Genomic DNA, 24,340 nt, shown 5'->3' with positions numbered 1-24,340 from the left:
CTTGATGCAGGAGGTGGTGTGATGTGGGAAAAGCTTGATCAGATTGAAACCATCAAATTCCATGTATATCCCTACTCTTGAAGGTGGTATCTGTTTTATCACTTTGGGCTTCAGCTACTGCAGTGTCAGGTACTGAGATATATCATCTAACCTGCACAGCTAACTATGTCAATATTCAGCTCTGACTTTTTGTTGTTGTTTGAACTGCATCCAACAAATCAATTTCTAAAACAGAGTCAAAATAAAAATAAAAATCAGAGTCAAATACCCTGGGGAAATCGCAGATGACATCTGAAAGTATAGGTGAGTTTTCTAGGTAGCAAGAAAACTTGCTTTTTGCGTACATTTTGACCACAAAGGTACAAAATGTTACTAACCCACATCCCCCCCCTTGCACATCTGCCATTCTTGTCTATGTTGAGTATTTGGGGCTTAAACTAAAGTAAAACAACATGATAATCAATGATCAGGAAAATGGGCATTTAAAAGCATGAATGAAAGTTTCAAATATTTTTGCCTCATGACCTTCATCACACACACACACACACACACACACACACACACACATTATAATATAACACAAGTTTTACCTCAATACATGTTAATTATATTCCATACCCCAATGACAGCAAATTATATATATATATATATATATATATATATATATATATATATATATATATATTCATATTCTGTGGCCTTTTAATGTTGAAAATTACTAGCAATACTTTCGTGTTATTGTTCCCATTTTTATTAACACAAAGAGGGATCTATACATCAATTCTCAGTTAACTAGCATTGAAAAATACTTTGTGCTAACATATTGATTGCTTCTTTGGTCCTGAAATACTGCTTCTCTTTAAACATAATGGAATATACCTATAGCCATAGATCACTAAAATTACACGGATGAAGGATCTACAAATTGGGAATATTGTTATTGATATCTTGCAAAATTCTATTAGCAATGAAACTAAGTTGATTCCCTGCAAGGTACTAAAGTAATGTCAGGGCTTGGAATGTTCTGACAGAGGAGATATGAAGGAAATATAATGATGTAATGACAGAGGGGGATGGTATTGTAATGGAGGGTGAATTCCTTTTCCTGGTGCTCAATAAATCATGTGTTATAGCTGGAACTTCATTAGTGATGGTGTGTGAGAAAAGAAACTAAAGTTTATTTGGTACTACAAAATGATTCTCCATGCACCTTGCTGAATCTAGGCTAGAAGAAAGAGACAGTGTTAGGTGATGCCTGATGGATGAGCGTTTTATCTTTCCCTCCACACAGTAAAAAATAGCATGGGAAACATAATATTATCACATACTATGCTACCTGAGGAAGTCAACCACAGTGGAAAGGGGTGGTGGTGTAAAACTAGGGCTGGTTTTGTGTCTGATGCAAATAGCTTCTGATAGTTTAACAGATTGTCAGGATGTTTGTGTGCCAGATCCTCAGTTCAGGTTTCTCTGGATCCCTTCTCCCATTCTCCAATCCAGAGCTTACTTCTTCTAAATTCCAGTGTTCTTCTTTTTCCTCTTTTCAGTATATTTGTGTGGTATTTTAGCATCTACATAAAACTGATCAGGAAGGCTGCCTGGACTTTTGTGTCATCGTATGCAGATAATCATCTGCCTCTCCATCACAATCCAAGGAAAATGTTCATTTTTAAAAATAGCTGTTTGGTGTCAGTAATGGATGTGTTGTCTCTGGATAAGACAGAAAAGCTCCTGATCAGTAGAAATGTACTTCAAAGAATTGGAATTTATTGTGTTTTGGATGGATTGCATTTTTTAAGAATCAACTTTATCGTTTGTGTGTATTCCTGAATGAACTCCTACAAGTTTGGAACTGGCCAGAATACTTTGGCAGTGGCCCGAACACTTTTGTCCATCTGAGGCTGCTGTAGCAACTACATCATTCCTAGAGGTGTTATCTTTTGTCATGATGGAGATGACTTTGACGGCTGCTCAGAAACTTAGGCTGGTTCAGAATGCTGCAGCACAGCTGCTGACTGGCATCACCAGTTTTAGGAAGGAGGTTAACTTTAATTTTGCACTATAAAAGGTAAAGGGACCCCTGACCATTAGGTCCAGTCGTGACCAACTCTGGGGCTGCGTGCTGTTCTCGCTCTATAGGCCGCAGGGGCCGGCGTTTGTCCGCAGACAGCTTCCGGGTCATGTGGCCAGCATGACTAAGCTGCTTCTGGCGAACCAGAGCAGCACACGGAAACGCTGTTTACCTTCCCGCCCTATTTATCTACTTGCACTTTGATGTACTTTCAAACTGCTAGGTTGGCAGGAGCTGGGACCGAGCAACGGGAGCTCACCCCGTTGTGGGGATTCGAACCGTGACCTTCTGATTGGCAAATCCTAGGCTCTGTGGTTTAACCCACAGTGCCACCCACGTCCCATTTTGCACTATACTTATGTATTATTTCCTGGATTATTTCCTTTTGTAATATTTAATTTATTCTATATTTTTAAATTGTTTTGTCATATTTGAATGTATTGGTAAATTCTGTACACTGTTTTTTTCTCCCCCACCTCACTCTTTTATATTTTGATAACTAGATGTTTGTTGTAAGCTGCTTTGGGGAGAGCTCACTATGGAAAGGCAAACAAGCAAAAACAAAAAACCTAAGCCAAAACAATTAAATATGCATTTTAATCTGAATATGTTTTTAGCTGGTTACCATTGTCTGACTTTTTGTCTACATTTAACTTGGTAGTCAATATTTTTACTGTGTTATTGCTTACTACATTCATTGTAATATTGGTTGTTTTTATTGTTGTTAGCTGCCATTGCCATTTTACATGAAAATGCAGGATTTAATATTCAATAAATAAAATAAATAAACATTGAATAGCTTATTCTAATGTTATACAAAATTATATGCATTTTCAAATAAATGTACATATACACAAGTGGCATTTAATAGGCAATAGCCAAAATGTGATGTGCATATATTAGCTTGGCTTCTGCTGCTGGGAATCTGCCGAATATCATCATATTTGAATATTTGTGACCGTCCACATGTTGGATTACTAAATGGTACCTAGAATGATTTGCTAAATGAACAGAATGTTTTAATTCATCCTGCATCTCTGATGCATTCACCAAATATGCCTTCTCTTTTCTAATGTTCTTTTAACTAAGTAATCAAGCTAAATGTACATCATTCACAATTTATTCCTCCCCCTGGAAGTCAGGCCTCTATAAAAGCATCGCTTTGCACATCTGGTAAAGTCACCAGGAGCTTACACTGTCTAATTGTGGTTAAAGGATATACAACAAATTTGTGAAGTCAATAACACCAGTTTTGCATGAATGACAGTTAATTAAAAACTGGGTGGGGTGGGAAAGATTAATAGAAGTCTTACAAAGAAAAGTGAGAAATCTCATTTCTCGGATATTTAGCACAGAATAGAAATCACATTTCAAAAAGAAGTCAATTAACTCAAGAGTTTTAAGGTCATAAATTATCTTTTATTGGCTTCTGCCTGAAGGAAGAGTCTGAGAGATGTAGCCAGGCTTAGGGAGTGCAGGGAGCCTTCCTTGGAACACCAAGTTTGTTGCCTGGGCTCTGTCCGTGGTCCTGAAAGTCCTACCACCAACCTCCCTTACTTTCAGGATTTGGAATCCTGACTAAATTCTGCCTGTCTTCTCATTTTGGTCCAGATTTCCAAAATTCCGACCTGCCTATGAACTCATGATTATCATTGCAATCATCACCATCAGATTTCTTACCTGCCCTTCACTATAAGGTGAGAATAATGCAAAAATACAATACTAAAATTAATTAAAACAAATTATAGTCAAACTAATGGGGTGGGCTGTAAAATACAGCAATCCCTCATTTTATGCACATTTGTCTTGCATGATTTCCATCACACATGACTGAAGGCAGGCTGGTTGAAATTGTGCAAGTCCCCAGCAAGGTGGAGAGCTTAAAAGCTCTTATCATGCTGGGTTTACCCAGCAAGGTGGAGAGCTTTTAAGCCCTCTGCCTTGCTTGCTGGGCAAGGCCCACTCAGTGTACTGGATCTGTGAGCGCTGAGAATGCTCCCACTCTCCCCTTCACCTGTCCGTCATGGGGAAGCTATAAGAGTTTGGGTATACACAATTTTCATGTAATACATGGAACAGAACCCCTGTGTAAGCTGCATATACATCTCAGAAGTTAAATGTGGCAAGTCTTCTGCATGCGACAAAAACTGCATAATGAGGATGCTAGCTGTACCTCTGTACCTCCACAGCTTAGGGACTGCCATTTTTTTAATGGGGAAAAAAATCCCTCACTTTCAAAATACCATCTTTGTCAGCAGTCTAACTTAGCTGTTGTGAAAAAACTGTAAACATCACAGCAGAGACCTAGTTCTAGTACCTTTATGTAGATTTCAGCTAAGACCTTAGAAAAATCAAGCCATTTTAAGACGCTGGGTTTGTGTGGTTGAGAAACATTTGCATATACCTGGTGCCTTCTATTCCCCTTTGATGTGTCTCATCATCAGAATTAATTGACTGGTGAAAGAGTAACAGCAAAGACTCTAATCAGAGCTGGGATTTGTTTTGCATGTCGCATGCCACTGCATACTACATGAATGAGCCATTGCTGGTTTCCCTTTATCTCAAAAATGATCTGCTACTAAATGATTGAAAACCATATCCCATGAATCACCAATGTACAAATTGTTGAGAAAAAGTCATATACAGTTAGTAGAAGAGGAAAAAATATTATAAAGTATGAAAGATCATTAATGTAGTGTCAGTAAAACTGAAGATTAATGTCTGTCTATGTCTATTTTGTGGGGCCTATTTCACAAGGGGACATCAATTTCTTAGATGCTGTTTATCTAATGATGTCAATATGCCTTACTGGGCACCAATATCTTTGTCAACAAGTGGCTAAGTTAAAATACTGTGAATTGTTGATGGCAAAATTTCCAGGATGAGATATGAGCCGATGTAACATATTACAAGCAACTACCATTATCAGTAACTGGCAAAATGTGCAGTCGTATCAAGGCCTATATTTACTTTCTCCAATGTAAGAAAACAGAAGCTTAAGAGACCTACTAACCTAGCTTGTGTAACAGTATTTCCCCCTGTCTCCCCATGCACACACCTCCCCAGTATCTGCTCAAAAGTGTTGGGGAAAACCCAGAAGAGATTTAAGGGGTGCATGGAGGGATGGGGGGGGGGGAAGAGACCATTCTGTTGCACAAGCAGAACTCCGTGTACTGATGAAATGTTGCCTTATTGCCACACTGGATTCCACCCCTTGCTAATGTGGTTGTCAGTGACTTATATCTGCACTCTATTTTGGCCTGAACTGCCTACTAGTGGATTTTTTTTATTTTTTTTTTGGTAATCATAGGAGTAAATTAGACACCCATCAAGAGTCTGCATCAGGGGTTTCCATACTTGGGGGGCTTATTTGCAAACCAGATACTGTCCTGGGCATGACACCAACACCACAACCTATTCTCTATTGGCTTCCAAAGAAAGCTTCTTTCAAATCTAATTTCATCAGGAGCAGTGTGGTGTAGTGGTTAAGAGTGGTAGACTCCTAATCTGGTGAACCGGGTTCAAGTCTCCGCTCCTCCACATGCAGCTGCTGGGTGACCTTGGGCTAGTCACACTTCTTTGAAGTCTCTCAGCCTCACTCACCTTACAGGGTGTTTGTTGTGGGGGATGAAGGGAAAGGAGAATGTTAGCCGCTTTGAGACTCCTGCGGGTAGTGATAAAGTGGGATATCAAATCCAAACTCTTCTTAAAGAAGGCCTCTGTGAACCCTTGTACATCTGTGGCTATCACACTGGTGACCTACTTTTTGTGGAAAACAAGTCTTGGTCCCATTACTACGTATAAGAATTCATATGCAGGCTGGATGTGTCTGCACTGCTCTGCAAGTCAAGTGGCCAACTATCATGCATTACATACAAACATACCCCAAGCAAATCAGTTGTCATAGACCTCAACCATTCAAGATAATCCATTGGATAGCCTTTAGGAATTTAGCAGCAGTCAAGAGCTAACTGAAGCATCAGTCAATATGCAATTGGCTTGTGAGAGCACAGGGAGTAAAACCAAAAACCAGGCTACTGCAGCAATGAGGATGATCATGGGATGGTGACAAAACTTGTGAACAAAGCTTGTTTTATGTGTATATATATATATATATGCTGACTAGAAATAGTTGCCAGTTTCCTACAATTACATACATGGTTTGTGAACAAATATTTAACTTTTGCTGACCTCTGATATTCATCATTCATTATGCTGTGCTGGTGCTAGATATAGTATAAGAATAGTTGCAGGATAGATAGAACAAGGCAAGCACAATTACCAAAGCATTATTCAGCTGTATCCAGAAACTACATTGCTCCTAACATCACATGTACTAACCCTCAGTGATTTATGGAATAGTGAAGTTATTTCCCCTTCAATTCCCACTCCCCCATCTCGTCCATCAATGAGGCCATACTAAGGAATGGGTGGGGCCAAACCTGCTTTCCAAGCTTGGTTGAGCCTTGTTATCCCAAATTCATATGGACTCCAGGAGCCTGTATAGCCGGGTTCTATCTCTTTCTATAGATACATGCTCCACTGCTGAACCAGCTGGTTCACTGCATCAGTATTGATTCCGAGTTAGGTTTCTGCAGCAAAATCTATTGCATTTCCATTAGCAAGACTGCAAATGTTCAAAGCATAAAAGCTTCCATTTATATCTTTCTAGCTGCATACTGCGGAATAAATGCACAGCTACACATCAACTTGAAACATTGCCCTATTGGAAACACCATTTTGCCTTGCTGTCAGCTGTTGGGAAAGACTCTTTTTTTCTGTTCCAAAATAAAAATGACTGTATTGCAAACCGAAGGGAAATTCATCCGTACATATCTGCAATGCACAAAAGCAAATAAAGCATCACTAAAACAACGAAAAAGGATAATTGATGGCAGCTATTTCTAGTAAATTTCTAAATGGGAGTGGGGTATAATGACACTTTGAATGCTATCATATGACACGTGTGTATACAGTATCACCTAGTTATTCAAAATGGCATAGTACAATTTTTTGCCATCAGCTGGGTAACTGCAATATTATTAATTTACTCTGCTGCTACTAATACAAGGAATTTAAGATACTTATCGTTCTGATATGTGACACCTTCTTCCAAAATATGCATGCACACCTGGCTATTTCACTCAAGGTCACACATATACATATATACATATATACATATATACATATATACAAGGTTATACATATATGATCTAGAAAGCGAGGATTCCAGTTTTCAGAAGTGATTTAGATATGTTGAAGCCTTTCTATTTATAGAAAGGCTCACACAGAGGCTGTGTAGTTAGGCATTTGCTTACTTGATTTTTGCAGGTTCAAGTCTAATTTTGACTATATGCCTAAATTTGAAGTTTGTGTGTGCATCACAGACTCTGCCTTTCCTGAATCTTGTGTGGAGGGTTAAGGAAGAGACAGTCAATGCACAACTTCTGTAACAGTATGGAAGGGATATTTCTTTTTCTTCCTTCCTGACTTAAGACTGTTCTCTGGGGACTTAGTGCAAGACGGAGAACAGCTGCCATTTGTTCTGTACAATGAAAAGGCAGAAAAATGATAATGACAGCTGCCCATTCTAATTCTCTCCTGGTCTTTTGGGAGTTGGGTGATGGTAACAGGGGTGTAGCTGGAGAAGAAAAAGGGGACTGTGGGTGATGGAGGATGAGCCCAGGGGAAATAGATGAAAGGACAGCCATACCCTCAATTCATATTTACCAGACTGCTTTTATTTCCTCTTTTATGTTTTCATTTTTTACTCCCAGGAGATCAACTAGGCCCACATGTCACACCCCACCTTTTTAAACAATTAAGCATTAGTAGAATTTAAATATATACAAATATAAGATCACATACAGATGTTACAATGAAAACATCACAGCACCAGCCCTTGTCATACCAATTCACTTGCATTTGACTTTTACTGCAGTGAAGATACTTGTGAAAGGATGGCAAGGCAATGTAGGATGGCACACAGACACTGAACTATCAAGTGTTATTTCCCCACCTTTTAACAAAGTTTAAACTTTAAAGCAACTAACAATATTATTATACAACAGAACAGAACACACTGTATTATGCTAACCTGGACCTTGCTAGGTTCGCAGAACCATTAACTACAGCAAACATCAAGCAAAATGGATGAAAAGTTCAAGTCTGTGATACTATGTGTAGGTTTGCTGGAAGTTTGTGCTAGGTGTCATTGACCATCATGTGAGACCTTGGCATCTTGGATGAGAAGAAGACTAAAGATAACATAAAGATATGAGAAGAATGGAACAAGAGTGCTGCAATGGACACGGAATTATAAACATTGTTGGAATGCTCCAAATTAATGTGATGGAAAAACAGGGGTCCCAGTTATTACCCCCCCCCCGACAGATTACAGCAATCCATAGTCAACAAAATCAATGGAAATGATGGAAAATTGCATCTTCCTTGTCCAGTTTCTTATTGATACATAATGTTGAGTAAATATCACAGTCTCTCTGCTTGCTGTCTATCCAACTTCGCTTTATTTGCTTTCACCCAGCTGAAAGCCAAAGGATCTTGACCCACAGCCCTAGATGGGCAACTATTAACTTTATTCCCGAATGCTAGTATGCTAGGAAACTTACCAATTCTGTTTTACAACTAGATAGAGGGGCTGGAGGAAGTTAGAAGGCGATGTTAATTGCTCTAATTGATTGCTTTGTCAATGCAATTAGTACGGTACTAATGCAATTAGTACCTGTAGGCTTCTGAGCCTAATTCAAAGTGGTGGTTTTGACTTTTAAAGCTCTTTATGCCTCAAGACCCCAATATTTTAAAGACCCTACCCAGAGTCATAGATCAACTTCTGAGGCCCTTCTCCAGGTCCCTACTCTGAGGGAGGCTTGAATGATAATGTTAAAGGAGAGAGCCTTTTCAGCTGTGGCTCTACTTCTGTGGAATGTTCTTCCCGTTGTGATCCACCTGGCACCTTCATGAACATCATTTTGGCAGCAAGTAAAGATTTACCTTTCCCCCTGGCAATTTGATGGACTGAGCTGATTATTTTCTATTGATACTGTCCTGCAAATTTTCTATAGCTGTTATGGGAGGTGCAGAGGGTTGTAAGGTGTATGGAAATTGTAATATTTTAGATGCATTTTGCTTTTGTCCCTATGGCATAATATATTTATGCTTAGAGGCCTTTCAGGTAAAAAACAACTAATGCATTTAAGTAATACACTTAAACTTATGCCACTTTTAAACTCTAATATCTTCCATAGGTACTTTAAATGCTTCAATTTATTTTTGTTTCCTAAAAAATCCTAATAAAATTATATTCTATTTGAAGGGAACAATGCATCTTAAATGATGCAGTGAACACCAATAAAGAATTTATTTGTTTCCTAGTACAATATTGAGTTTGCACTTTTTAATCACTTTTTAATCACTGGTTTATCACCTGTTTCACTAGGTTGCCAATGAATGAATATGGAAGACCAAATGAACACTGCCATAGATCAGCACTGACACTGATTGGTTTAGTAACAGGTGACATCCACTAATCTCAGACAGACTGGCTACATGTGAGTTCGAGTCAAGGCAAAGAAAGAAAATTTCTAGATACTCTAAATGACTGTGCCCTAGAACAGTTGGTCGTGGAGCCAACCAGAGGGGTGGCGGCCCTGGACTTAATCTTGAGTGGCACCCAGGACCAGGTGTGATGTAAGTGTTGCTGAACCACTTGGGAATAGTGACCATAGTGCTATCAAAACTAATATTCAGTTAGAATGTACACCGCAGATCAAGAAATGTACCACCAGAACAAAGGTAGTCCCTAGGTGGTTAGTGAACAGAGTCCACTAACAGAGTCCACTGTTGGAGGCAAGAAGACTTCCTTTAGAAAATGTAAGTCTTATCCAAATGAGAACCAAAAGTTAATATGGCTACATTTCACACCTCCTTGGCTGACTGTCTATTCTTAAGTTATCTGGGAGTAAGACTCGCTGAAAATAAGTCACACCTGCTGCACAATGATTACCTTTAGTGTTGAGTGAGTTTTACTGCTCTCAAACTTTGTACGGTTGTGAAAAGTCACCCTTAGCTCTGTTCAAGATCCTAATTCAACTTTTTTTTTTCATCTTTACAATAAATAATCTATTTGCTTTAGATTTATTAAGTCTATTTCCCACCTACTCAAAAAGGCTCCAGGTGTGCCTAGAGCCTAGACTGGATCACAGCCATTGCTTCCTAAAACCTTGCAAGCTTAGATTTAGTTAGGCCTTCCCCAACAGTAACTTAAATAGGACTGAAGCTACCACTTTAAAAAGCACTGCTTTGTCCTTTTGCTGATCTTGCATCAAGGGGACTCTTTATGTAGGGCTGTTCCTGCTGGCCAACAGGGACACGAAGTCGTCTGATAGAAATTTTACACACACACACACACACACACACACACACACACTGTGCCTTTCTGTTATTCATTATGCATGTGCAAAGAAACAAAGAGTCAAAATCTGGCAGGTGAAAAGCCACTATCAAATATTTGGGGTGTTTGAAGCTAGTGATCAAATGTTGCACAGGAACTCCTTACAGTTCATTCAAATAGAAAATGAAAAAAGCTCAAACCTCTAATAAGCTCTAATAACAGGAAAAAATGTTGACGATATAATACAATACAGCTATTACCACAGAAATGATTGCAGCATCCTGAACATAACCATTATAGTAACGAAGGTGTTTTTGTGGGTTATGTGTAAAGCACTATTTCATCTGAGCATGATTAGTAATCATGAAACCAACTCATCTTCACAGAGAGATTGCAGGTTATGGCAAGAATATAATGTAAACCATAGATACATCATTCAGATGTGTATATGAATATGCCCTATATATGATTGCGTAAAACACTAGATTTTCTTTCCTATTTCAACAGAACCAGGGTGACATTTAATTTAGAATAGGGAAGAAAAGGGATTATTTCTATATTGAAAAAATACAAAGTGTACGGTACTAAAAGGTATGAGAGTTCTCGAGACAGCGGAGACAATTACTAGGATTGCTTCTCCCCCAGACTCCAGTACAGAGAAGAATCAATTAGCCCTTGTCAGACTATGACCTTGAAAGATAGAGCCCCAAACAGAATATGCTGAGTTGGATGAAAAGGAGAGGAGAAAATGGGATTCTGTAACCACAAAAAGTCTGGTTCAAAAATGACATGTCAGTCTCAAACTATGAACAATGACAGCACATATTTAGCCCTGAAGAAGTGCTAGTATGAAGCCTTGCAATCTTACTAGGAATAAATATCTACTTGCTTAAGTGCCCACCCGGCTCTTACAACCCACCTAGAGGATTAAATAAATAAATAAATAAATAAATAAATAAATAAAACCCTCCCTTACCCAAATGACTTGCACTGCGTGAAATAGGTAATGCACATGGTAAGTTCAGAGCCATGGCAAGTATCTTGCAGACTTGCTTCCCCATACCAATTCGAGAGGGATCTTCATAGTTCTAAAGCTTGTATTGGCTTATGCGTCTAAGTAAATATTCTTACTCAACGCAAACCGAAGACAAATCAGTTAACAAGTTCCTTACTCCTTCTGTAAATACCTATATGGAATTTAAGACTTAAAGAACAAAACAGTTGTTGCAATCCTCCAAAATTTCCTCCACCACCTCCCTTCTGCAAATGTGGGCTGAGAGGAATGCAGATAATGATTTGCTGTTAGGCCACCTCCCCCCCCCACTCCTCTCAAGAAACCCACTAGATGGGTGGGCTATGACCAAATTCTGTCTCAATTTCAAATTATTGAATTCATAAACTCTTCTCTGCTGTACAGAATGTTGCAGGCTGTGTATACGTTTGGTTTTGCTTCTTTACAGGTCTTTGTCATTTTGGTTCCTACGGGAGGCTGCTTTTTGTAAACGATGCTCAGTTTGCCAACTGCAGAGGGATGGCAACATTCTTAAGGAGACCCCCCCCCCAAAAAAAGGTGAGAAAAAAGCTTGCTCTCCCCATGCCCCCCCATCTACCTAAAATTGGTTAAGCTCAGTAAGTCAACGTGGCAAATACATGACCAATCTTTGTTATACTAATCAACTTTACTTGCTCAGCAATCCGACAGACTATCAACTCAGGTAAGTTGTGCTCCGGTCAGTATTTCTGTAATGGATTCTCATGCAAAGGATCTCTGAAGGAGCTGTAATGTTGTGCCTTTTGAATCCAGTCTCAGCAGAATAATAATAATAATAATAATAATAATAATAATAATAAAATAAATAAATAAATTTCATTTATATCCCGCCCTCCCCAGCCGAAGCCGGGCTCAGGGTGGCTAACAACACTAAAACAGTGCAACATTATAAAAACATTATTAAAATTAATTAAAATCAAAATTGATGGCAACCATAAACTAAAGTTTTGTAAAGATTGCCAAAGGAGGGAGTCAGGCTGCGCCCTGACCAAAGGCCTGGTGGAACAGCTCTGTCTTGCAGGCCCTGTGGAAAGATGTCAAGTCCTGCAGGGCCCTTGTCTCTTGTGACAGAGCGTTCCACCAGGTTGGAGCCGCAGCTGAAAAAGCCCTGGCTCTAGTTGAGGCCAGCCTAACCTCTCTGTGGCCTGGGACCTTCAAGATGTTTTTATTTGAAGACTGTAAGTTCCTCTGTGGGGCATACCAGGAGAGGCAGTCCCGTAGGTACGAGGGTCCTAGGCCGTATAGGGCTTTGAAGGTTAAAACCAGCACCTTAAACCTGATCCTGTACTCCACCGGGAGCCAGTGCAGCTGGTATAGCACCGGATGAATGTGATCTTGCAGCGAAGACCCCGTAAGGAGTCTCGCTGCGGCATTCCTCACCCGCTGGAGTTTCTGGGTCAGTCTCAAGGGCAGCCCCACGTAGAGCGAGTTACAATAATCCAGTCTGGAGGTGACCGTCGCATGGATCACAGTGGCTAGGTCAGGGCGAGAGAGGTAAGGAGCCAACTGCTTAGCTTGGCGGAGATGAAAAAATGCCGCCTTTGTTATAGCTGCAATCTGCGCCTCCATGGAGAGGGAGGTATCGAAGATTACACCCAAACTCTTAACGGACGGTGCTGGCACTAATTGCACCCCCGGAAGAGATGGGAGTTGCCCCCTCAATCCCATATCGTCCTGTCCCAGCCAGAGGACCTCTGTCTTCGAAGGATTTAACTTCAACCAGCTCCCACGTAACCATCCAGCCACAGCTTCCAAGCATCTGATCAGTGTGTCTGGGGCCGAGTCAGGATGGCCATCCATCAACAGATAGAGTTGGGTGTCATCAGCATACTGATGGCACCCCAGCCCAAAACTCTGGACAAGCTGGGCGAGGGGGCGCATAAAGATGTTAAAAAGCATCGGGGAGAGTATCAGACGGCTAGAGCAAGTATGGCGGGGTGCCCGTGATGGAGCTTCGCCTATGACATCTGCCCCCACCGCCATACCTCCCTCGCCCCACCACAGTAGGAATCCCAAGCCTCATACTCGCCTCCATTTACAAAATATAAAAACAAACAAACAAAAAACAATTACACCAAAACAAAACCAATCCCCACCCCACTCAACAACCATCCCACCCCAACCCAAAATAAAACAAAACAAAATAAAAATACATGGATAAAAACCACCGTTTATGGTGGTACAACAAAGTAAAAAGTAAAAACACTCACATTTGGACTATTATAATAACTGGGCAAGATCCACAGCTCCTGAAAATGGGTGTAGCTGCACTGCTAGCAATGGAGATTTCTCATTATACCGTTCAAATCATCTGGTGCATGAAGACTCAATCCTGAACATACTTACTAGACAGAAAAGTCCACATGAGCAAACATGCATGGGATTGGTCTGTAAATTAGTGGTATAACTGCTAATCTTTTTACATTTGACATACATCTGCCAGATATGACCATGTGGTCGATTTATGATGCTCTCGAAATAACATCTCAAAAGTATATTAGCAAAAAAGGGGGTGAAGAGGTAGGGAATAAAGCTTACAATGTTACAAGAACAAAAAAATCAGTGTTCACCGTTGCAGATCTCTGTTAAATATCATCACCCTCTCAAAACACACCCCCTTTGCATGTTTAATAGAAGTTCACTATTTATGTGTCATTTCAGTGATCTGCATTTCAAAAAAATGTTGGCAATTTTATTTTCCAACATAGCATTTTATTCTCTAAAATATATTAATAGCAAGAGGTTCAAGTGAAAGCTAAAAGCTTGTTCATGCCCAGTCTCCTACATAGAGGAATAAAAGAAAAGCAAACTTTAGAGTTTAGATCTTCCAGTTTAAGCTATTTTGTGGAGCTTAGACACAAGTCAGTAAAGGGTGGGGTGAATTTCAATAAATTTGTTGATGTTTCAGAATGGGCAAGAATATACATCTAAACAAATTGATATTTTTTTTGCCTCTAATGCTTCCAGGGATTTTCTAAAAAAACGTAAGTTATCAGGCTAAAAGCAACATCCTCCAAGCAGAAAATGGTTTGTTCTGATCCCAGATATTGGAACATGGCTGAAATTACTCAGTGGCAAAGGAAATGCACTCCACGCATGCTTAGAGTCTCTTTCATCTTTATCATTACACCACACTCCCCAAGACAGAGCTCCCAATATAAAGAGATTCCAGGGCTTATCCTATGGCAAGCTATTGCTCAAATTTAGCCATAAATGGAGGGGTTATACACAATGGTATACTGGGCCAGAGAGACACTGATGTAGTTCATATCTATACAGGTTGGTACCAGGCTCTAACTGGAAATATAAATGATCAGAATTACTGACAAATTTCCAGAGGGATAGTCATGCTTGGCATCTCTGCTGTAACAAACTAAGAGTCTTGTGGTACCTCGAAGACTTCACTGATTTTATGGGCATGAGCTTTTATGGACTAGAGCCCAGTTCATCATATGCTAGGAGTGCAGCTCACATTCCATACATCTGATGAAGCAGTCTGTGGCCATGAAAGCTCATGCCATAATAAAATTGGTTAGACTTTAAAGTGCCGCAGGACTTCATTGCTTTTGCCAAATTAACAGTATTTTTTTTCTCTTTGCACTAACCCAGCTAACTTAAGGGCAGGGAGTATGAACGAGTGTTGAAGGGCATAATCTGTCAGGGACACAAAAGAATCAAGATCAAAAGGGAGTGATGATAACAGTCATATACAATTCATTACTTAAATGGACCAGATGAACTGTTTGTAAAGTACCATCAGTTGAACAAAGTTATTGTCAGTATTACATGACTAGCACCCCCGCTTCCTCAAGTATCTCTTTTTGCAACTATAACAAAAGGACAGGCTAAAGCTAATATCTGAGCTAACACACTCCTCTTTAATTATTAGCAAATCTGTTAGTATCAATCATATCATCACAATATGAATAATCTTTAATATAGATTGCGCCTGTTTTGTATGCATATGAACGACAATCTGCACAGGGAATAGGATCGAATGCTTACCTAGTTTTGGTGGAGCTGTTTGGATATTAGTTTCAAATTCTTGTGGCAGAGATGTTGTCGTGGACCCTTTCACTTCAGGTTCTATACTAGGTGGGGGTAAGGAGGGCACTGAAGAGAGTAAAAACTGATCCTCTAACTGGTCACCTCTAGATGGAGACGGCTTAGAAGCAACCTCAGGGGGAACTGGTGAACCAGAAGGCTGCCCTGTGACTTCAAAGTTAGCTACATTGGTGGGTACTGGAAAGTAAGAAGTATGCACTACAGATGGCACCCAAGCAGAGAGTGCAGTAGGATCCACGGCAGTCACTGGATCTTGCCCAATCCTATCTGGGTCAAGATGTGTTGGAGAATCATATTCAAAAATCTTGTCCACAAACACCCACTTGAGGCCAGCAATGCAGAGGCAGAGGCTGATCAGGCAAGCCAAGATTGGGACAATGCAGATCTTTTCAGAGTTGAGGCAGCCTGTCAGCCGCTCTGCCTCCAGACACACACAGCAAGTAGCAGCAAGGCCTGCTAGTCCCTGCACCCTTGTGTCTGCTGTTTGATTCTCTGCTATGTCCTCTTCAGCAGGAAGCCCCTCGAGTGATGGAGTGGGACTCAGCTGGTTTGAGGGGTTGGGAAAACTCTCCAGAGTAGCTTCAGACATATTTAAGCATGTATTTCTTCAGTTGAGCTCTCTTCTAGAAGGCCTCAAAAAATCTTTCCATTATCACTAACAAGCAAGCCAAAAGAGGGGGAAAAAGACCCAGAGAAATCTTACCAGATCACAGCATAGGTATCAAGAGTTCAAGTGTCAGAACACGATCCAAATAAAGGGGGAGAAATCCTTCCAAATATTCAGAAAGGAGAAAAGCCTCTCATAATGATTCAGCTCCTGCTCCTCCTCCTTGCTCACTTTTAAAAATTGTTGTTTATAATTCCTCTCAAGCCATCTCAGTTCTTCACGGAGTGAAAAATAAGAAGATTAAGGGAAAAGAAGAAGAATCTGAAATCCTGAGGAAAATTGTTTAAGTGAACGAAGAGCCCAGAGCAAGAGGCTGGCTTCTCACCTTGAGCATCTGAGGCGGGTGGCTGCTTAGATGGAGGAAAACACAGCCGTCATGCAGCAGGAGCAAAAGGAAAATCAGTAAGAACGGCAGTAGCAGCGGCGGCGGCAGCAGCAGCAATGACAGTAGCAACAGCATCCTGTTTTGCGAAAGAGCCGGCAGAAAGAGGCTGAATCATTACAGAGCAGCAGGTGCCTGCTCCCTGGGCATCACTGCAACCAATATCATTACAGAGAGATTCGAAAAGGAGATAATGGCAACTCTGTCCTCGGTCCTTACCACCTCCCTCTTCTTTGTCCCTCCCCAGTATTCCTTCCCTTTAGTTCTTCCCTTTCTTCTTTCCTTCACTCTGTTCTTCTGACATACAGATTCCCTCTGCTTCCCTTCCTCTCTCCCCACCCCCACCCCTCTGCAGGGCTGGTCCGAGTTAAATCAGCACACCCAGCAACGCAGGACTGCCAGTGACTTCCTATTTCATCCAATTAGATGGAGGAGAGGCCATAAAATCTAAGGGAGGAATGGAGGAGCCAGTTAGACTCTCTCTCTCTTTCTCCTACTGTGTGGTCACGAAAGGATGACAATCGATTAGAGCAATCTAACAAAGCTGCAACGAGGATGAGGGTGGGGAAGGTTGTAGGTGGCAGCCTTATGGGCTGGACTTAATGCTAAGACTGTCGGATATCCGATCCCTCCCAGGGGACAGAGGCCTTTCAGCTGCAGTTTCTTTCTGCCTGCTACCTAGAGATAAAGTTTGCCTTCTCATCAGTCTAGTAAGTAGAAATCATCACAGGCAACACAATTATGATTTAAAGGACAGGGTTTGTTTGCTTTTGTTTATTTAAATAGAAGCTTTTCAAGCATACGATCCACGTGTTAGATTTTGGAATAAATATTTTGAACACAATTCTATATTAGTATTGCATTAGCTGTGTGTGGGGGAAAAATTGCTTGAAAAATACTATGTTTTGTCTTCCAAAATTAAAGAGGACCAAAGCTAAAGTTTATTCAGTTTGACATCTTCCACTGTTTCTTAGTATTTACAAACCATTTACTAATTATATTGAGTAAAATGTCATCAGCTCCACTATAGTCCACTTTCAAGGACTATAAATTTGAGTAGAAACCAAACACAATTAACTGGCAAATAAAATTCATATTTGGTTTCACAAATGGTCAAAGGTTTTCTATCAGCGAGAATTGCAACAGACCGAGTAATTCCTATAGATGGTTCAAGACTTGCATGACAAAGTCATGCCAAATAAAACTATTTATATTTGTAAGAAAAGGAATTTTGGGATACAGTCCTCACTGCCCATTGCCTTCTGTGCAGTTGTTTACACCAATAATTTACATTTTTTAAAAAATAGCCAGGGACACCATTTTTGGAAGGTAGCACCACACCATATCCTTATTATTATTCCACAAGAGCACCAGTGTTTCCTATGAAATGTACATCTCTTTTAGAATTTCCTATTGAATATATTCAAGGGCGTGCATTTGTCCCATGCTGGGAATCTTGTCCTCCCACTTTCAGATCTCTGCCGGATCCATACTACTGAAATATATGCGATAGTTGTTCTGATTTTGACTGTCATTTTACGTAAGATCAGAAGCAACGAAGTTATCAGGACGCCGAACTCGCCCACCCTAATCTTAGCGTTCGGTGCTATTTCAGCAAAATATTAAAATGCAGCTCTTCCTCTTTATTGCTTCATATTGGATCCTTATTGCGCAAAAGAATAGCCTAAGTACGGCCATGGAAATGTAAGTAACATTTGCATAAAGCAGATTTATTGGCACTATAGGAGCTTCTTTGGAGATTTTGCAACCCAATGTGTCAATATATAGTGATGGAACGTGCTAGGAACCCTTAATCAGCAGCTGCTGGAGACTGAACACTGCATCAGCTTTCCTGGCACCGCTGAGCCTACTGCGTCTCTATGAGCTTTAATCAAGAGGCACCAGGGAGGAATTTTGGTTAATACTGATAATTCATCCACTCCAATGTAAGCCTGTAGAAAACAACATACCTTCCGTTCAATGCAAGCAAGCTTAACCACTAAAGGCACCAAATTTTTGAATGTTGAGCATTCTTTGCAGTAAGTGAATAAAGCAATCAGAATTCTTCCATGAGAAGTAGCTTAGCTTCGCTTGGTTTCAAGGCTTTGGGGCCAGGGTGGTCAGTTTCTGCTTCCAGTGCTGTCCTTTCAATTTCCAGTACAAGTAGATGAAAAGGCCACCACAGAGCCTTCCAGAGTCGACTCAACCACCAGGTTGAGGTGGAGGAAGCTGCCACAGGTGCCACCCTCCCCATCACTTCTGCCACTGGTGGAGAAACAACCCAGGTAAGGGGGGCTTCAGCAGCAGCAGAGCAGCACAGCCTTCTGTTGCACAGCATTGCTTGCTGGTCTGCCCCACCGAGGAGTGGAGAGAGACCACCTTAAGGAGAAGCCCTTAAGGAAACCGGGAACCTGGTGCCTACAGAGGTGTTAGGTGATTTGTTGGGTTTTTGTCCTCATTCTTTGTAAAAAGCTATGAAATTTTCCACAAGGATCTGTCAGGGAACTGCCATCAGCTCAGAGGCGAGAGACAGAAGGGCAATTGTGTTACAGGGAGCCTCCAAAAATCTTGCGAAGCAGTTCCTCTTCCTGCAAGGAGGAAAGCCCCACTTCCAGTGGAGAAGAGGTGCAAGGACCAGAGGATGCTAGGAAGAGCCTTAACACTGAGCCTGAGCAAGCCGGAGAGGCGGGGAGCACGCCCTTGCCATCGCCCATCATGCGCAGTAGTCTGAGGCGCAGGGAGGGGCGGAAAAGGCTGGGGGTGACGAGACTTTTATGTTGGGGGAGGTACAAAAACAGAGCACTCCCGGATTCTGCTAGCAATTGAGCCAGACATGAACTTATGACGCTCTTCACTGTAAATAGTTTGCACCCAAATAAAGCCTGTAAAAGAGTCTTGCCTGGTTACTCTCAAGCAACCGCAACAGCACCTGACAGGATCTGTGCCTTGGATAGGTATTCTTGTGATGTTGCCATGAACCAGCTCCGTGATTCTTCTGTACAGTATACTCATGTAAGCTTTAATTTGACTGTGGTTTAATGTGACTGCGATTCCACATGTTCTCCTGGTAAAAAATTAGGCAGTGAGCAGCATAAATAATAGCTGAAGTTTCATGTTTTTCCTGAACCTTAGAAATCAAAAGCCTGTTCTTGAATAACGTGAGATAAAATCTGCATATATATTAGCCAAAGATTTAGGTTTCCCCACTCCTGATAATTCGGTAATTGAAGGCACACATTAGGGCAGCAGTAGGAAAGAAGAAAAATGAAGATTGATGAGTGTACACGTGATAGTTAGATGACGTTTAAGGCAAGGTGGACATGAGTTATATGAGAGGAATACAAAGCTATGCAAAACGCTGGCACCCTGCATTGCAAATCACTGACACCCTGCATCCTTGATAACTTGAAGTTTTGGTCAGTGTTTGGATGGGAGACCACCTGGGATTAAATCTATTAAATGAAGAAGTCAGTGATATTAAGAAGAGGTGTACCTAGGGGTTGTTAAAACCACCACCCCATCAGGGATACAGGCTTGGGGGACAGGGGCGGGTACCATGCAAAAATCACTTATCAGGCTATGGAGTATATGACATATGTGTGGCAATAAGCTTCCCATCCACGCACTGTGGCACAAGACATGCACTTTTTTGCCCTTCCCCTTTGCTTCACCCAGCCCTTCTCAACCTGTGGGTACCCAGATGTTGTTGAACTACAACTCACATCACCTCTAGCTAGCAAGGCCAGAGCTCAGGGATGATGGGAGCTGTAGTCCAACAACATATGGGGACCCACAGGTTGAGAACCGCTGCTCTAGATGCTTTGAGTACAGTGGTACCTTGGTTCATGAACTTAATCCATTCCGGAAGTCCGTTCTTAAACCAAAGCATTCTGAAACCAAGGCATGCTTTCCCATAGCAGCGGGGGACTCAATCTTCAAATGGAACACACTCAACAGGAAGCAGAACATGTTCTGCTTCCAAGGCAAAGTTCACAAACCAAAACACCTACTTCCGGGTTTGCAGCGTTCTTAATCCAAGTTGTTCATAAACTAAGCTGTTCTTAAACCAAGGTACCACTGTACTTGGGTTGCATAAAACGCAGTAATTTATAATGTAGCTATTGTAGTAAAGTGATTTTTTTCGGGGGGTGAGAAGGCGCTGATACAGCTCCTTGGTAAAGGTGCAAGAGACTCTAGTATGCCTCTGCTGTTTACTGAGATTTAGCATGGTAGGGCTGGACTCGGCTAGACTCCGCCTCCTCTCTCAAGTGATTGAAATGCGGAAGGAAACATGATAGTCTTAGCCATTGCTTCACAACCTTGCTTACATAAGTGGCAACATACAGAGAACTCTCACCACACTAAAAACTCATTGTAATCTATGGTTTGTGGACTGCAGCCACTGAATCAAGCATTTTCAATCTGTTAATAAGCTTTCAGTTTATAGAAGGGCATATGGCTTGTGGTGAAGAAAAGATTCCCAGGAAATACTGTAGTGTGACTGTCTAGTTGTTGATGATTAACTATGCCAGGCATCCCCAAACTCGGCCCTCCAGCTGTTTCGGGACTACAACTCCCATCACCCCTAGCTAACAGGACCAGTGGTCAGGGATGATGGGAATTGTAGTCCCAAAACAGCTGGAGGGCCGAGTTTGGGGATGCCTCAACTATGCTGAAGAAAGCTCAAGGATAACAGAGAAGCTTTGTTAATCTCTAAGGAGCTGAAGTGGTTTTTTGTTTTGCTTTTGCTTTTCTTTGCTGTAAACCAAGCAACTTTTCTGAATTTTTTTCTCAAATTATGTATGCGATTTTTTCCAAAAATACATAAAAATATGTTCTATTTCTGACCCACTTTATAGTGACTGTTCTCAGTGGAACAAAGTACAGTCTTGCAAATCCACAATTTTACTAGCATGTCTGCCTCCCTCCTATATGTGTGTGTGTGTGTGTGTGTGTGTGTGTGTGTGTGAGAGAGAGAGAGAGAGAGAGAGAGAGAAGATACTGTATCTGTATCATATAAACCATCAGAGAGAGAGAGAGAGAGAGAGAGAGAGAGAGAAATTAGAATTAAGCCATCTTTCATTTACAAAAGCATCCTTGCATGATTGCTCAGACATGATTCTCTTGCCCTAGGGTTATCAGGGCTCTGCTATCCCATCTCGTATGCACAGCAGTCTTTTGAGCAACCTCCACATACTTCACTCTTTCAATCTTTTCTCCTGTCAGCCCCTGCAGCCTATGTATCATTTCAGTCAGTTTGTTCTGAATCAGTTCTGCTTTACTAACATCAGTCTGGTACTGAACAGAACTGAATAAAGCATGGCAAGGACCCTCTCACTAGAAAGCGTGTTCTCCTTCATGGAGAGCACGTGTTGCAGTGGGGGCCACCAGGACACTCCAAAGTTGGGGGCGGGCTAATTGATCGTTGGCCACTGATGCGATTGGGGCTTCCCTTGTTGTTGGGAAGAAGTTAATGTTGCCATTTGTTGATTGACAGCCAGAAATGCTAAAACTCCTTGCACGAGGCTAGGGCTTCCTCTTTCCGACTGTGCATCGGATTGCCCGTCCCTCCCTCCCTCCCTAGAATTAGGGTTGTTCGCTTTGACCTCATGGGGTCATCTGCTCTTGGGGCAGGGGCCCGGTAGGAATTTTGTCCATCTGGCTGATTGGCTGGGGCCATTTGGTTTTTGCCTACTGCGTAGCAAATCGTCACAACTTGTAAGGTTGTGGTTAGGCATTGGTTTATGGTTTGGTTGGTTGAGGGGCATGGATTGGCTGTGCCTGCCCCTCTAATGCTGCTGCTGCAAGGGATTCCGTTAAAGGAATCAGGGGCTAACTATTGCTTGTCCACCCTGTCAAGGGGGCTCGGGCCACTGCAAGAGCTCCTGGCTGCATTTGGGGTGGGCTGAGGGCAGGTTCCCTGCTCTGTCGCTACCCCCAAGTGTATTCCCCTATTCTGACTTTCACATTGTGCGGAATGTCAGTCTGTCCCCCATGGTGGGGGCAGATAGTCGCAACCAATGCCTAAGCAACCACTCACAAATTTTTATTTTAATAAAGTTGTGGCCAAAATTATGCCAAAAATCTTAAACAAAAAATTCTGTGTGATGTGTGAGTTATTGGGGTGGCCCTGGGGACCTCGACACACAAACTACTTCCAGAGACCATGACTGAATGCAACCTCAGAACCACATGTTCACTTTAAAACAAAACTCCATCCTTGAGTCGTATGCTGTACAATTGCCACCAGTTATTAACACTGGCATTTGGCATAGCCAGAAACTATTATCAAATGGGTTAAGATCTATGAGATTTAATAAAATAAATCCACGTTAGGTGAGGGGGCTATAATTTTACTTTAGGACTGCAAAGTAAGTCTTAGAAAGAAATCCTTTTGTGAAATCTTAGAATGGGGAAGAAAGCATAAAGTGATATAACAGAAAATGCAGAAAGAAAAGCTATTTAATGACCTGCATTCTGTGACATTAAGAGAAAACCAGAGAAAAACACTGCATACTGAAATATTGCATAAAGTGTAGAGATTTTGCAGTAAACTTGCCGCTGGTAACAATGTTTTATATCATTGACTTAAGATCTATTTCCAAGTCCTTTTTTCAAATCCTTTTTGATGGTTCCCAAGGCTTTGCAACAGCTACATCAATAAGAAAAACGAAATACATTATCCATACCTTAACCCTGCTAAGCTATGATGCAAGTAACTACAGTACAGTGGTACCTCAGGTTACATACGCTTCAGGTTACATACACTTCAGGTTACAGACTCCGCTAACCCAGAAATCGTACCTCGGGTTAAGAACTTTGCTTCAGGATGAGAACAGAAATCAGGCTCCGGCGGCGCGGCAGCGGCAGGAGGCCCCATTAGCTAAAGTGGTGCTTCAGGTTAAGAACAGTTTCAGGTTAAGTACGGACCTCCGGAACGAATTAAGTACTTAACCTGAGGTACCACTGTACAGGCAAAAGAGAAAGAAGGAAAGTAGTTTTTCACCAAAATTCTATTTAAAGTTGTGGACTAAGTTGAACTAACATGAAGGAACAAACATGGCTGCCAGACTATCATGGAATTCCACTTTTGCAGACCTGCTTTGCACTCTTAAACACTGTTCTCCATTTCATCTCAATTGAGCTTTTTATATTATTATATTCTTTCCTTACAGTCACATTGTAACAAACCCCCCCCCTTCTGCTATTTATTATTTCTAATGTGCAACCTGCCCTTTCCCCCCCAAGGGGAGCCCAGGGCAGATCTCATAATAAAGTGACACACAACAATTCAGAAGTTAATAATATAGACAGGAATTAAAACTTCATTAAAATATTGGCCAAATGAACAAGTTTTTACCTATTTCCTTAATGCGGATAAAAAGGGGGACTGACAGTTCTTCCTTGTGAGAGAGTTACATATCTGAGATGCTGTCACTGAGAATGACCAATCTTGCGTCCACATTCTTCACATTGGTGGGACCACAAGTAAGGCCTCTCTCCCAGACAGCAATTTTTGGGTCAGGAGATATTGGAGAAAATGTTCTTTCAAGTGCTTGGGACCCAAGCCATTTAGTGATGAATTAGCAAGGGTTCTGAGCAGTGCTGTTTTTCTAGAAGAAGTTGTGCCAGAACTCCACATGAACACATTCTCTTAGAATGGCAATGGTGCTCGCTTGAGAGGTGCTGGAACT

At 41.3% G+C, this 24,340-nt stretch overlaps 1 protein-coding gene across 13 annotated transcripts in view; it reads right to left on the bottom strand.

Annotated features, from left to right (window-relative positions):
- Window positions 1-24,340, bottom strand: part of NRG1 (neuregulin 1) — a 512,253-nt gene that overhangs the window by 76,912 nt on the left and 411,001 nt on the right. The window contains exon 1 of one of the 13 annotated variants that reach the window (XM_081845055.1): window positions 15,538-17,133. The exons of 11 other annotated variants lie outside the window; for them this stretch is intronic. In XM_081845055.1, coding sequence (XP_081701181.1) covers window positions 15,538-16,186 — 649 coding nt within the window. In that variant the 5' untranslated portion in view covers window positions 16,187-17,133. Of the gene's footprint in view, window positions 1-15,537; window positions 17,134-24,340 lie in introns of those variants that run through there. One more of the 13 variants, XM_081845056.1, reaches the window with a different exon arrangement.

Source organism: Podarcis erhardii, assembly GCF_964252035.2.
Source record: "Podarcis erhardii genome assembly, chromosome: 17".
NCBI classification, from domain to species: domain Eukaryota; kingdom Metazoa; phylum Chordata; class Lepidosauria; order Squamata; family Lacertidae; genus Podarcis; species Podarcis erhardii.
This window is presented reverse-complemented; position numbering and strand designations above follow the sequence as displayed.